The sequence below is a fragment of the Canis aureus genome, chromosome 35 (genome assembly GCF_053574225.1).
Source record: "Canis aureus isolate CA01 chromosome 35, VMU_Caureus_v.1.0, whole genome shotgun sequence".
NCBI lineage: Eukaryota > Metazoa > Chordata > Mammalia > Carnivora > Canidae > Canis > Canis aureus.
In genome coordinates, this window is record NC_135645.1 from 1,903,332 (window position 1) to 1,919,844 (window position 16,513).

At 38.4% G+C, this 16,513-nt stretch overlaps 1 protein-coding gene across 1 annotated transcript in view; it reads left to right on the forward strand.

Annotated features, from left to right (window-relative positions):
- The window catches only part of UBXN7 (UBX domain protein 7), a 60,104-nt gene that overhangs the window by 24,951 nt on the left and 18,640 nt on the right, over positions 1-16,513 (forward strand). The window contains exons 4-6 of the mRNA XM_077884144.1: positions 7,669-7,734; positions 10,138-10,250; positions 14,876-15,022. Coding sequence (XP_077740270.1) covers positions 7,669-7,734; positions 10,138-10,250; positions 14,876-15,022 — 326 coding nt within the window. The remainder of the gene's footprint in view (positions 1-7,668; positions 7,735-10,137; positions 10,251-14,875; positions 15,023-16,513) is intronic.

A 16,513-nucleotide genomic window follows, 5' to 3' on the forward strand; every position in this document is an offset into this window, starting at 1 on the left:
GGCCATCCTAGAGACTGCCTACCACATAGACCAGTGGATTTTAATGGAGCAGATAATGAAAAGTGCATTGATAAGATTTTAGATTTCATGCTACAATTAACCTTTGCTACTACTGGTTGAGTTTTGGTGCAGTATCAAAGAAGAATATTCACTGTGTTCTTTTTTTTTTTTTTTTAGAAGATCTTTTTTTTTTTTTCCCTAAAGATTTATTTATTTATTCATGATAGACATAGAGAGAGAGAGAGAGAGAGGCAGAGACACAGGAGGAGGGAGAAGCAGGCTCCCTGCAGGGACTCCAGGATTGCACCCTGGGCCAAAGGCAGGCGCTAAACCGCTGAGCCACCCAGGGATCCCCCTATTCACTGTTATTCACTATGTTTTTTTTTTTTTTTAATTTCTCCATGTTGTTATATATTCTATTTTTTTTTCTTTTTCTTTTCTTTTTTTTTTTTTTTTTTAAGATTTCATTTATTCATTCATGAGAGACACACAGAGAGAAAGAGGCAGACACACAGGCAGAGGGAGAAGCAGGCTCCATGCAGGAAGCCCAATGTGGGACCCGATCCCGGGTCTCCAGGATCACACCCTGGGCCAAAGGCAGTGCCAATCCGCTGAGCCCCCCGGGCTGCCCTATTCACTGTGTTCTTAACACTATTTTTTTTTTTTTAAGATTTTATTTATTCATTCATGGGAGACACAGAGAGAGGCAGAGACACAGGCAGAGGGAGCACAGAAGCAGCCTCTGTGCAGGGAGCGTGATGTGAGAATCGATTTCGGGATTCTAGGATCATGTCCTGGGCCAAAGGGAGGCACCCAACTAGTCCCTTAAAAACACTATATTTAAAACAAAACATGGGATCCCTGGGTGGCTAAGCGGTTTCGTGCCTGCCTTTGGCCCAGGGCACGATCCTGGAGTCCCGGGATCGAGTCCCACGTCGGGGTCCCAGCATGGAGCCTGCTTCTCCCTCCTCCTGTGTCTCTGTCTCTCTCTTTCTCTCTCTATATCTATCATGAATAAATAAATAAATCTTTAAAAAAAACAAAAACAAAACAAAACAAAAAAAACCACTATATTTTTTCTTTTTTAAGATTTTATTTATTTATTCATGAGACGCACACACACACACAGAGAGAGAGAGAGGCAGAGACACAGGCAGAGGGAGAAGCAGGCTCCATGCAGGGAGCCTGATGTGGGACTCGATCCCTGGTCTCCAGGGTCACATCCCGGGCTGAAGGTGGCGCTAAACTGCTGAGCCACTGGGACTGCCCCCTTAAAAACACTATTAAAATACTCCTCCCCTTAGGATGCCTGGGTGGCTCAGTCTTTGAGTGTCTGCCTTTGGCTCAGGTTGTGATCCTGGGTTCCTGGGATTTAGTGCTGCATCAGGCTCCTTGTAGGGAGCCTGCTTTCTCCCTCTGTCTATATCTCTGCCTCTCTTACTGTGTCTCTCATGAATAAATAAAATCTTAAAAAAATACTCCTCCCCTTTACTACTATGGATCTGTGTTAGGTTGACTTTTAATTTTATTTACTTGAGTTATAGGAAAAACAATAGATTGAATGCAGAAGCAGATCTGAAAATCTAGATGTCTTCTCTTAAGCCAGTTATTTTTTTTAATAGAAAAGGCTTTTTTTTTTTAAAGATTTTATTTATTTATTCATGAGAGACACAGAGAGAGAGGCAGAGAGAGAAGCAGGCTCCGTGCAGAAAGCCCAGTGTGGGACTTGATCCCAGGACCCTGGGATCACAGCTTGAACCAAAGGCAGATGTTCAACCACTGAGCCACTCAGGCATCCCTTAAGCCAGTTATTTACAGGGAGTTGTGAAAATGTGATGAAGTGCCATTTTTCTGACTAAATTTTATTTCCACCTGCCCCACCTCCCCTATTCTATGAATCTCCTTTTTTTTTTCTTTTGAAGATTTTATGTATTTATTAATGACAGACACAGAGAGAAAGGGAGAAGCAGAGACACAGGCAGAGGGAGAAGCAGGCTCCATGCAGGGAGTCTGAGGTGGGACTCGATCCTGGGTCTCCAGGATCACACCCCAGGCTGAAGGTGGCGCTAAACCGCCAGGGCACCGGGGCTCCCCTATGAATCTCCTTTTGAATCTTTTATTAGCTCTTTGTAGCTTAGCCTCTTTGCCCTCCGTTACCAGCATTCCTGTTATGTCAATAGAATGAGAATACAAAGGACTGATGTTTGCTATATAGCAGATGGCTTGCAAGAGTCAGGAAACACCTATTGAAGTGGCAGGTGGAAGTGCAGGCATGCCTTGTTTTATTGTGCTTCACAAATACTGCGCTTTTTACAAATGAATGGTTTATGGCTACCCTATGTTGAACAAGTCTGTTAGTGCCATTTTACCAACATTTGTTCACTTTATGTCCCTATATTACATATTGGTAATTCTTGCAATATTTCAGATGTTTTCATTATTATTATATTTGTTATAGTGATCTATAATCAGTGGTCTTTGATTGTAGTATTGTAATTGTTTTGGGGTGCCACAAACCACACTTATAAGATGGTGGACGTAATTGATAGGACTGATTGACCAGCCAGCCACTCCCTGTCTCTCCTTCTTGGACCTCTGTATTCCCTGAAACACAGCAATATTGAAATTAGACCAGTTAATAATCCTGCAGTATCCTCTTAAGTGTCCAAGTGAAAGGAAGAGTTACATATCTCTCACTTCAAATCAGAAGCTAGAAATGAGGGGCAGCCTGGGTGGCTCAGTGGGTTAGCGCCTGCCTTCAGCCCAGGGCGTGATCCTGGAGACCCAAGATCGAGTCCCATGTCGGGCTCCCTGTGTGGAGCCTGCTTCTCCCTCTGCCTGTGTCTCTGCCCCTCCCCCCCGTGTCTCTCATGAATAAATAAATAAAATTCTTAAAAAATAAAAAAGCTAGAAGTGATTAAACTTAGTGAGGAAGGCATATTGAAAGCTGAGATAGGCCAAAGGCTAGGCCTCTTGTGTCAGTTAGCCAGGTTGTGAATGCAAAGGAAAAATTTTTGAAAGAAATGAGAAGTGCTGCTCCGTTGAACACATGAATGATGAGAAAGTGAAACAACCTATTGCTTGCTGATCAGGAGAAAGTTTTAGTGTCAGGATCAAAGATCAAACCAGCCACAACATATCCTTAAGCCAAAGTCTAATCAGAGCAAGACTGACTCTCTTCAATTCTTTGAAGGCTCAGAGAGGTGGGGAAGCTGTAGAAGAAAAATTTGAGCTAGCAGAGTTTATTCATGAGATTTAAAGAAAGAAGCTATTTCCATAACATAAAAGTGCAGAGTGAAGTAGCAATTCCTGATGTTGAAACTGTAGCAAGTTATCCAGAAGATCTAGCTAAGATAATTCATGAAGGTAGCAATACTAACCAACAGATTTTTCTATGTAGACAAAACATTCTATTGGAAGAAGATGCTGTCTAGGACTTCCATAGCTAGAGAGGAGGAGTCAGTGCTTCAGATCTTCAAAGGACAGGCTGGCTCTCTTGTTAGGGACTAATGCAGCTGGTGACTTAAAGTTGAAGCTGATGGTCATTTATCATTCTGAAAATCCTAGAACCTTTAAGCATTATGCTAAATCTGCTATGCTTGAACCCTATAAATGAAAAAACAAAGTCTGGATGACAACACATCTGTTTACAACATGGTTTACTGAATATTTTAAGCCCACTGTTGAGACCTCCTGTTTGGAAAAAAGGATTCTTTTCAAAATATGACTGCTTAGTGACAACACACCTGGTCATCTAAGAATTCTGATGGTAGGGCAGCCCCGGTGGCACAGCGGTTTAGCACCGCCTACAGCCCAGGGCGTGACCCTGGAGACCCTGGATCAAGTCCCACATCGAGCTCCCTGTATGGAGCCTGATTCTCCCTCTGCCCGTGTCTCTGCCTCTCTCTCTCTCTCTGCATCTCTATGAATAATAATAATAATAATAATAATAATAAAAAGAATTCTGATGGTATTGTCAAATAGGAATAATGTTTTCATGCATGCTAACACAACATCCATTCTGCAGTGCATGGATTAAAGGGAAATTTTTATTTTCAAGTCTTACTATTAAAGAAATACATATTGTAAGGTGATAGCTGCCATAGATAGTGATTCCTTTGATGGACCTGAGCAGCATAAATTGCAAATCTCATAGAAAGGATTCACCATTCTGGATGCCATTAAGAACCTTCACAATTCATGAGGGGTTCGAAATAACAACATTAACAGGAGTTTGAAAGAGGTTGATTCCAACCCTCATGGATGACTTTGAGGGTTTAAGACTTCAGTGGAGGAACTAATAAGTGTAGATCTGGGTAGAAATAACAGAACTAAAATTAGAAGTGGAGCCTAAAGATACAATCGGATTGCTGCAGTCTCTTGATAAAATTTAAATGGATGAAGAGTTGCTTCTTACAGATGAGCAAAGAAAATGGTCTCTTGAGAACTAATCTACTCCTGGTGAAGATGCTGTGAAGATTGTTGAAATGACAACAACAGATTTAGAATATTACATAAATTAGGGGATCCCTGGGTGGCTCAGCGGTTTAGCACCTGCCTTCCGCCCAGGGCGTGATCCTGGAGACCCAGGATCGAGTCCCACATTGGGCTCCCTGCATGGGGCCTGCTTCTCCCTCTGCCTGTGTCTCTGCCTCTGTCTCTCTCTCTCATGAATAAATAAATAAATAAAATATTTTTTAAAAAGGAATATTACATAAATTAGTGATAAAGCAACAGTAAGGCTTGAGAGGATTGACTCCAATTCTTTAAAAAAAATTATTTATGTATTTATTTAATTTCTACACCCAGTGTGGGGTTCAAACTCACAACCCCAAGATTGAGTCTCATGGCCCACCAACTGAGCTAGCCCTGGTGCTGCTTAGTTGATTCCAGTGTTTGTTTGTTTGTTTGTTTGTTTAGATTTTTAAAATTTATTTATTCATTTGAGACACAGAGAAAGAGGCAGACACATAAGCAGAGGGAGAAGCAGGCTCCCAGGGGAGCCTGATGCAGGACTTGATCCCAGGACCATGACCTGAGCCAAAGGCAGACACTCAACTATTGAGCCACCTAGGTGCCCCTTGACTCCAGTTTTTCTTTCTTTCTTTCTTTCTTTTTTTTTTTTTTAAGAATTTGTGTATTTATTTATTCATGAGAGAGAGAGGCAGAGACATAGGTAGAGGGAGAAGCAGGCTCCCTGTGAGGAACCTGATATGGGACTCGATCTCAGGACCCCAGGACCATGACCTAAGCCCAAGGCAGATACTCAACCACTGAGCCACCCAGGCGTCCACTGACTCCAGTTTTGAAAGAAATTCTACTGTGGGTAAAATACTATCAAACAACATCATATGCTACAGGGAAATCTTTTGTGGAAAGAAGAGTCAATTAATACAGCAAACTTCATTATCTTAAGAAGTTGCCACAGCTATTCCCAACTAGAAGCAATCTCTACCATGATCAGTCAGCAGCCTTCAAGCAAGGCCCTCCACCAGCAAAAGATTACAACTTGTTGAAAGCTCCAATGATGGTTAGCATTTTTTAGCAATAAAATATTTTAAATTAATGTGTATCTTTTTTTTAGACATAATGCTATTGTACACATAATGGACTACAGTATACAATTGTCCCTTGAACAACTTTCAGGTTTGGAGAGCTGACCTCCAAACAGTTGAAATCTGCATATAACTTTTTACCCCCACCCCAAATTTAACTAATAGTCTGCATTTGACCAGAAGCCTTACCAATAACATAAATAGTCAATTAACAGATATTTTGTATGTTATGTGTATTATATACTGTATTCCAAACAATAAAGTAAGTTGGAGAAAAATGTTTAAAATCATAAGGGAGAGAAAACACATTTAAAGTACTGTACTGTATTAAAAAAATCCACATATAAATAGACCCATGAAGTTCGAATCTGTATTACTCAATGGTCAGCTTTAGTGTAAATATAACTTTTATATGCACTGGGAAAATAAAAAATTCATTTGACACCTCTTAACGTGATACTTGTTTTATTGTGGTTGTCTGGAACCAAACCTACATTATCTCTGAGGTATGCCTATAATAATGGTCCTAGGGCTAGAGGTGTTGTGAGTGGCCTGAGGAGAGGTTCTTGGTTAGACTGAGCATAAATGAAGAGGAAACAAATGGGAGCAGGTTATGAGCCCAGGAAATAAAAGGGGTTGAGTCTAAGGGTAGCAAAAGAGGAAATTGGAGATTCCCTGGTATAGAAGGGCTAAAGTGGGAAGAAAAGTGGGTGGGTATGTGTGAAATAATAGAGTATTGAGTGGCCTGCCTTGTCATTTTCAAAGGAGAATAAAACTTTGATGTACTACTTCCCCAATAATCACATGCTCTGTTGAGGCAGCCATTCTATGCCTTATCCTCAGATATCCTTACTTTCTTAATTGTCATGGTTAAAAAGTATCTGCTAGTGAGTTTTAAGAAGGTATTATTTGAGAGCCCATATTATTCCTGCTAGAAACATACACATTTGAAATAGGAACTCTTAATTAAAAATAGTTACGAGATTGAAAATAATGCATTCCTTGCTGGTGCTTTATAAAGGAAAGAAGGGAGAGAGGAAGTGAGGAGAAAATAATGCAATATTTAAATTTTAAAAATTTCAGTTTAAATAAATTCAATATAAATAAAATTCAATACAGAACTAAAACATGAAAGTTTCTTTTTCCCTTTTTTATTATTTATGTATTTATTTTAAAGATTGTATTTATTTATTCATGGGGGGGGAGTGGCAGAGACACAGGCAGAGGGAGAAGCAGGCTCCATGCAGGGAACCCAACATGGGACTCAATCCTGGGATTCCAGGATCACGCCCTGAGCCAAAGGCAGATGCTAAACCACTGAGCCACCCAGGTGTCCTGCCATAAGCCAATTTTTATAACTGTTATCTATTTGAAAGAATGGTTAAATGTCCTTTTTTATTATAGTGTATGTAAATGATCTAGTTTATTGTAGTGTAAATAAATGGTCTGACAAATCATATGAACATGTATATACATATAGGAAGATAACATTTTTATTAATGCTTTCTAGACTTTATAAAATACTTAAGGATTGAGTAATAGATACACTATATTGGGTATCAAAAGACTGTGGTTCTGTTCATTTTTCTCTCACTAAACCATTGTATAGCTGTGGAAAAAGATTTTCTTCCAAAATTAAAAATATATTTGGTGTTTATAATTCTACATGTGTATCCATTCACTAAGAAGCTGTTCTTAAATATTATGGTTTAGAAGGTAGGTTGTTTTTCACTCTCAAGTGTTAAACCAAAGGATAGTGAGATCCCTTAGGCTAACCTGAATTAGAAATTTGTAGCATATATGTAGCTTCCTCACCATGGGGAATCATCCTCAAACCTTCTTTCTTCCTGTCTTTTACACAAGTTTGGGTAAGTCTCTTAACTGGTCCTTGATTTTCTTATTTGGAAAACAGTATGGTTGGGCTGAAGAATGTTGAGTTAATTATATATGAATGACTTGAAGATTTTTAAATATTTTATTTTTTGAAGGAGGACACCTTTATAAATCTATGAGTGTTTTAAAACAAGAAATGCTTACAGATAAAGAAGTTTTTAGAATTACTGCAAAATTAAGGTTTAAATTTTTATATGATTTCTGTTTTTTTCCCTTAAAGCTCCTAAAAGACGACGGCCTGCGCGTTCGATATTTGATGGTTTCCGTGATTTTCAAACTGAAACTAGTAGGTATCTTGGACCATTTTATTCTCTCTCTCTCCCCCCCTCCTTCTCCTCCCTTCTTTCCTTCCCTCTCTTTCTCCCATATAGAAAACCGCAAGATGGAAAAGCACCCATATACTTCCCTATAGGTCAAGATCCTGGTTTGTTTTACATAATTTTTGTTTCTTTTTTTAATAATAAATTTATTTTTTATTGGTGTTCAATTTGCCAACATATAGAATAACACCCAGTGCTCATCCCGTCAAGTGCCGCCCTTAGTGCCCCCGCCACCCAGTCATCCCCACCCCCCGCCCTCCTCCCCTTCCACCACCCCTAGTTCATTTCCCAGAGTTAGGAGTCTTCCATGTTCTGTCTCCCTTTCTGATATTTCCTACCCATTTCTTCTCCCTTCCCCTCTATTCCCTTTCGCTATTATTTATATTCCCCAAATGAATGAGACCATATAATGTTTGTCCTTCTCCGATTGACTTATTTCACTCAGCTACATAATTTTTCTTAAAAAGATGTTTAATATCAGACCTAATTACTTAGATGAGTTACCTTATTTTAAAAGGAAATTATGAATTCAGTCTGTGATTGCTACTAACTTCCCTTTGAGCCGAATTGTTCCAAAGTGCTAACCTAACTGATGATAGGATAAGAAGAGTGGTAGAGAAATACAAGAAATCTGGTAATTTACAAAGTTAATTAGCTTTTGAATGAGCACTTAAAAGCTGACTTTAATAAAAGAAAAAGATGGTTTCCCTCAAGATCCTGATATCTCACCTCACATAAGTCAGAATAGCCAGTATGAAATAGACAAGAAATAAGAAGTGTTGGCAAAGATGTGGAGAATAGAGAATCCTTGTGCACTGTTGATGGGATTGCAAATTGATGCAGCCATTATGGAAAACAATATGCATGTCCTCCCCCCAAATTAAAACTAACAATACCATATGACCCAGTAATTATAGTTCTGGGTATTTATCCTAAGAAAATGAGAAATACGCACCTCTTTGTTTATTGCAGCATTATTTTTAGTAGCCAAGTTATGGAGGCAACCTGTGTCCATCAATAGATGAATGGGTAGAGAAGATGTCGTATTATGTACATAATGGAATATTAGTCATAAGAAAGAATGAAAACCTTGCCATTAGCAGCAACGTTATGGACGTTGAGGATATTATGCTAAGTGAAATAAGTGAGACAAAGAATGACAAATAGTACATGATTGCACATGTATGTGGAATCTAAAAAACAAAACAAGTGAAAAGGAGACCCCTAAGTATAGAGAATAAGTTGGTGATTGCCAAAGGGGAGTGGGAGGATAAGTGAAATAGATGAAGGGGATTAAGAGGTACAAACTTCCAGTTATAAAATAAGTTATGGTGATGAAAACTACAACATTGGGAATATAGTCAGTTAATACTGTAATAACTCATACAATGACAGAGGGAACAGAGGGTAGCTACATTTAACAGTGGTGAGCATTTTATAATGTGTATAATTGTTGAATCACTATATTGTACACCTGAAACCAAAAGAGTATTGTATGTCAGCTGCACTTGAATTTAAAACAATAAATGTATAATCGGCAGCAAAAAGAAATCTTGATATATGTCAGTTAAAGGAATGACCACAATGAAAATGGTTATTGTAGGGGATTGATAAACAGAAGAGGAAAAAGCCACACTACCCAAAGCAGCCACTCTTAACATTATGGCTACAGTTGTTTGCAATAGGTTTATATCTTTCTGTGAAATAAGTTAGGATGAGTGAGATTCTTGGCCTTGTACCTTTAGAGGATTTAGTAGTGATTTAGCAATGGAATCTTAGAAGAAAAGTTGCCTAGAGAATATCTGAAAAATTGTTGGACTCTGCTTGATTTTGTAGTTGATTTATAGTGAGCTCATTGCAGCACAGATAGGTTTTGTAACTTTGGAATGAGTTAAAGGGGAAACCAAGCTGATACAGGTCATCCAGGGACCTGTGCCCTTCCAGGAAAAGGTGACAACATGTGGTCGGTCATTCTCCCTCACTGCCAGAATTTTTAAAGATTGGGAATGTACCTACACAAAACAGATAGATTTAGAATCACTTTCAAACTGGATAAATGGAGATGAAAATTTTCACCTGTGTTTAAATTGGCTTGGAATATGAAAGGGAGATACTGTGATTAGATGATGCTACTGTAACTTTCAGGTTTTGCCTTTATGTTTGGCTTGAGAGCACCACTAGGTCTCAAGAGACCCTCCCCATCTTGCTTTGTATCTTTTTCAGAGTCAGCATTAGATATTTGCATTTGCATGAGGTTAGTAGGCACATTGTTAAGTAATTCTTAGAGTTGATGCATGTTCTTTTTATTTTGAGATTCGTGGCTTTTATTTTCTGGCTAACTGAAACTTTCCTATCCTCCTGTGTTGCAGTTCGGCAAGAACAGGAATTAAGGAATGGAGGAGCAATAGATAAGAAACTAACTACCCTTGCAGATCTATTCCGGCCACCCATTGATTTGATGCATAAAGGCAGCTTTGAAACAGTAAGTTGTTGGAAATTGTAAGCCTTAGCTATAAATTTTTTCATTTTCAATACCATTTTTATCTAAGAAAAAAAAATTTCCAACTTACAGAGAATTGGCATCTTAAGTATGACACCAGTATGAAGTACTTAAAAGGTTGCATTGATTTATATTTCTACCAGCAGTATAAGAGATTGTTTCATAAAATCCTTTTATTACCCTTGTGTGGTATTGCTTAGAATCTTTGTCATTTTGGTAGTTTCTGAAAAAAAAAAAAAACTTAATTTTTTTTAGTAGTTTATGTTTCTTTGATGACTATTGAGAATAGTAGGCCTGTGTTTATTGGCCATTTGTGAATTGTAGGTATCTTTTGCCCATATTTCTATGGGGATCTTATTGTATTTTAAAAGAATATCTAAATAGTTGTAGAAGGTATTATCCCTCAGTTCTTGTTTTTATTTTTATTTATTTATTTATTTTCAAAAGATTTTATTTATTCATGAGAGACAGAGAGGTGGAGATACTGGCAGAGGGAGAAGGGAGCCCGATGTGGGACTCGATCCCCAGGATCACACCCTGAGCCAAAGGCAGATGCTCAACCCACTGAGCCACCAGGCATCGCTCAGTTCTTGGTTTTAATTTGGCTAAAGCCAAAGGAAAACTTGCCAGGGCACATTTATTTGATTGTCTGCTAAATTATAAGCTTAATGAAGGCAGGGATAACATGTTTCTTTTTATTTTGGTAATCCTTGGTACCTGGTTTCTAGTATTTTATAGAAACAAGGTATTTGTTAAATGAATAGGTTTGGTTACAATCTTAAATATTCTTCTGTTGAAGTGTTCAAACCACAGTTGCTTTTTTGTGTTGAATAACATGTTAACGCTCTTTTGAGTCAGAATAGTATTTTTACGGATGGAAATCACTTAAATTTCAAGTAAATCTTATGTGTTAGGATAAAGTAGGCTAAACACTAATCATAAAAATGATGTTTGTAGCTGCATATTTGGAAATGAGTGATTATTGTTTTTTAAAAGATTTTGTACTTTGGGATCCCTGGGTGGCGCAGCAGTTTAGCGCCTGTCTTTGGCCCAGGGCGCGATCCTGGAGACCCGGGATCGAGTCCCACGTCGGGCTCCCGGTGCATGGAGCCTGCTTCTCCCTCTGCCTGTGTCTCTGCCTCTCTCTCTCTCTCTCTCTCTCTGTGATTATTATAAATAAATAAAAATTTAAAAAAAAAAGATTTTGTACTTTGACAGACTCTTAGAGTAGCCTAAATGAACTACTGAGGATTAAAAATGTAACTGTAAACCTCTTCTTCAGTTTTAATTTTCTGAATTGTAAAACCTGAAAGTGTTTGACTGAATGTAAATCAAAATCAAAATCCACATGATGTTGATTTGACCAAGCCAGTATTTCATTTTTGTCATATAAATAAGACTAGAGTTGAGAGAGTCTTTGATGTTCATTAGTCAGGCCAAAGGTGTTTTCTTTTTCTTTGCCTGGTGATCTAAATATGGCAGCTGCCTATCCTTTCTACTCTTCTGGTGATAATTCAGCCATTCAGAGAGAATAGCAGCAACATGAAAGACAAAAAGGATCTGAGTTTGTTGTGCCATGTTTTCCATTTTTTAGTAGCTACTGAGTTGCTGTAGGGCTTAATGAAATAGCTGTGAGCCTGATTTAACTTCTATCACTTTGGGTTCATAAAAGCAGTTACTCTGCTGCTTGTTCATTGAGGGAAAATGTGAGTCTTTTTTGATACTGTCATCTGAACTTTTATTCATTTTGTTAAGTTATATCACTTTTTGCTTTTTTTTTTAAGATTTTTGTTTATTTATTCATGAGAGACACCGAGAGAGAGAGAGGCAGAGACACAGGCAAAGGAAGAAGCAGGCCATTAAGTACAAGTGTGCTTACTCGTAAATTGAAAGCAAAATTGATTTTATAAGTTTCACATATGTTTGTAGTTGTGAGGGGACAGAACTATTTTAGATAGGGAAGATTATGAAAGGATGGGATTTGATAGAAACTTGAGTGAGGGAGTGTGACTCATGGAAAGGTCCAGGGAAAGAGTAGACAAAACGGTTAAGTGTAAAGGTACTGATGCTGGAAAGACCTAGGCCTAGTTCAGATACAGCCAAGAAAACCAATGTAGCTGGAGCTGAGTGAGCAAAGTACTTAGAATGAATGATCTGACCTGGGCAATGGAACATTTCTTAGGTTTTCTTTTTTTTCCTAGTAGGCTCCATACCCAGCATGGAGCCCAACACGGTCTTGAACTCAAAACCCTGAGATCAAGACCTGAACTGAGATTCAGAGTAGGATACTCAACCAACTGAGCCATCCACAGGCATCCTTTAGGTTTTCTTATTTTTCTCCCTAGCCCTTAAGTTCTGTGAACACAGGGACTTTGTTTTATTTACTGTTCCACAGTGCCTGGAAGGGTTTCTGGCACATAGTTGGCCCTTGTTAAATCTTTGTTAAATGATTGAATGAATGGTATAATCTGGAGTATATTATACAGAAAGAATCAGAACAATTTCCTTGATGTTCCTTACTTTAATAAATCCATATTTACTAAAGTTGTCAGTTACACATGTACCTATTCCTAATTAATAAGAGTTCTTTATTAATTTCAAAAGTACTTATTATAAATGTGGGTAAAAATAATTAACATTTCCATAAGAAAGTATTTTGATATTTTTTTCTTAGCTTTATGCATATATATTTATTATTGAAGTATTGTTACTTTCCTAATCTGTCTGGGACTGAGAGGTTAGTCTTTACTGTTTCCCCCTTGTCATGATAAATCCCATCACAACCTCTCTATTTGGTATAGCCACACTTGCCCTTGGGTCTCCCTATAATGGCTTTTTTCTTTTTTTTAAAGATTGTATTTATTTATTCATGAGAGACACAGAGAGAGAGAGAGAGGCAGAGACATAGGCAGAGGGAGAAGTAGGTTCCTTGCAGGGAGTGGGACTCGATTCCAGGACCCCGGGATCACGACCTGAGCCAAAGGCAGACACTCAACTGCTGAGCCACCCAGGTGCCCCATGGCTTTTGAATATTGACTCAGAACAGCCTAATAGATTCCAAGAGGGAAGATTCATCATTGTCCCATGGTCATATTCACCTCTAGTCCTTGACTTCATATAATTTGTATTATTTAGTGAGATTTTGTTAAGGCTCTTACAATTCGTCCAGACACTGTTGCTTTGCATGAATTTTATATCTGCTTTGGCTCCTTCCTTCTAGCAGTAATTTCTTAATAGATCTTCGGGTATTTTTGCTGGTATAAGGTTTTGCCCTGCAGTGTAAGCTTCATGAAGGTGGCAGGGGTTTTGTGTTCTGATAATTGCTATAGCACACCATCTAACTGCCTGAAACATGGTAGGTTCTCAGTAAGTACTTGTTGAATGAATGAATCTGAATTAATGAAAGCTTCATTTTAGTTCCTATGCAGAGGTTTGAGGTAGCATTTGCTCATTTGCTTTCCTGCCATTCTTTTCCTATTTGACAACATTTCTAGGTCTTTATGGTAATGAGGAACTGTGAAGCAAAAAGTACACACACATGATTTATTTGTACCATACACAGGGGAGTCTTGGAGATCATTCTGAAATATTCTGTGATCCTGTGATCTCATGTTTTGAAATTCACCCTTAGGAATAACAACCTTAAGGAGAAGCATCCTGGGCAGCCCAGGTGGCTCAGCGGTTTAGTGCCGCCTTCAGCCCAGGGCCTGATCCTGAAGACCTGGGATCGAGTCCCATGTCAGACTCCATGCATGGAGCCTGCTTCTCCCTCTGCCTGTGTCTCTGCTTCTCTCTCTCTCTCTCTCTCTGTCTCTCATGAATAAATAAATAAAATCTTAAAAAAAAAAAAAAAAAAAGAGAAGGCATCCTTGGTGGCTCTTACTGAAGTATTTGGGTGATTCTGTAAAATAGATGCCTTATAATTGAGAAGAAAATAGTATTTGGAACTATGTATACAAAACACATTTTGAAGTATTTATAGACGTGTATGGGATTTTTGAAAAAGAAAACAAAGTAACACACCTACTGCTTTCATCTGTTTAAAAGGAGGGATATTTATGAGTAGGGATTGGAAGAGATTACAATATAATTATATGATTTGTTGACCTTGTTTGTGGAATCATTTTTTAAAAAATTTTTTTAAGATTTTATTTATTCATAAGAGACAGAGAGAGAGAGAGAGGCAGAGACACAGGCAGAGGGAGAAGCAGGTTCCATGCAGGGAGCCCGACATGGGACTGGATCCCGGGTCTCCAGGACCATACCCCGAGCTGAAGGCGGCGCTAAACCACTTGGCCACCCGGGCTGCCCTGGAATCATTTTTAGGGAAAGATATTTAAATGTACAGCACAAATCTAGCCATTAAGCAAGTAATGGTGTATAAATGAAAAAAACAGTTAATTTAAATTTGAAAAATGCTGAAAATAGGTGGTACAATGATATAGAAATATGCAAATTAATGTAAATAATGTATAGATACTGAAAATTCTAGATGTACTTCAGAAAAAAACTTACTATTAATATGAAGATAGCTTCTGAATTGTGAAACATATCAATTACTAGTAGAAAGTATTTCTGACAAATTATATATAAATTTACTCTTACAGGCCAAAGAGTGTGGCCAGATGCAAAATAAGTGGCTAATGATAAACATTCAAAATGTACAAGACTTTGCATGCCAGTGCCTCAACCGTGATGTGTGGAGCAATGAAGCTGTGAAGAATATTATCCGGGAACATTTCATTTTCTGGCAGGTGAGGAGGAGCATTAATCAAGATTTTTATGGTATTTTACTTTTATAATATGGGATGTTGGGGAGGAAGCATTAGGTTATAAAATGGGGGAAAACTAATAACAGTTAAATTGTGACATATGAAAAAGTAAAACTGCCCATAATGGCTGAAATAATAAGGACAAATGAAAATAAGGGCAGCAGTGAACTCCTAAGGGAAGGAGGCGAAAAAGAACCAAGCCATATAAACCATGTAATACTCCTATCTCAGAAAAGTTTATATATTTTGATGGAATGTACAACTGTACTATTTAGAAGAGATATAACATGAGCCATATAAGTAAAGTTTTTTAGTAGCCACATTTAAAAAGGTCAAAAGGAATAAGTGGAATTAATTTTAATATATTTCTAAAATTGCTCTCTCATATAAAACTAATACTAGGGATCCCTGGGTGGCGCAGCGGTTTGGCGCCTGCCTTTGGCCCAGGGCGCGATCCTGGAGACCAGGGATCGAATCCCACATCGGGCTCCCGGTGCATGGAGCCTGCTTCTCCCTCTGCCTGTGTCTCTGCCTCTCTCTCTCACTGTGTGCCTATCATAAATAAATAAATAAAAAAAATTAAAAAAAAAAAAAAACTAATACTAAAATATTGAGGGGTTTGGGCAGCCCCCGTGGCACAGTGGTTTAGCGCCGCCTGCAGCCTGAGATGTGATCCTAGAGACCCAGGATCAAGTCCCACATTGGGCTCCCTGCATGGAGCCTGCTTCTCCCTCTGCCTGTGTCTCTGCCTCTCTCTCTCTCTCTCTCTGTGTCTCTATGAATAAATAAATAAAATCTTAAAAAAAAATATTGAGGGTTTGTTTGTTGGTGTTAAACCTTAAAGATCTGGTGTGTATTTTATACTTAGCAGTATCAGACTGGCAACATTTCAGGTACTTCAATACCACATGTTCTAGTGATTACTGTAATTGACAGTTCAGATATAGAAGTTCTTGAAGTAATGGAAAAGCATTTGACTTTGACTAAGGCTTGGATTTTAGCTTGAGTTTGATACTCCCCCATCCATATGTCCTTAGGGTCTTGCTGATTGTACTTTTTAAAAAATTTTTTTTATTTATTTATGATAGTCACATAGAGAGAGAGAGAGAGAGAGAGGCAGAGACATAGGCAGAGGGAGAAGCAGGCTTCATGCACCGGGAGCCTGACGTGGGATTTGATCCCGGGTTTCCAGGATCGCGTCCTGGGCCAAAGGCAGGTGCTAAACCGCTGCGCCACCCAGGGATCCCTGTACTTTCTTTTGTATAAGTTATCAAGCTAAAGTCAGATAACCTTACTCTAATTTTTTATTTATGAAAAATTAACTGAAAACAGAAACTTATGAATGACCTTAATTCTTTTCCCAATGCAAGATATGCTATTAGTATATTCATTTGCCTTCTCATGTGTTGTAGGCCACTAAATTCAATATGATTTTTCTGAATGGTAACCTTTTATTCAGCACCTGTTGGTTGG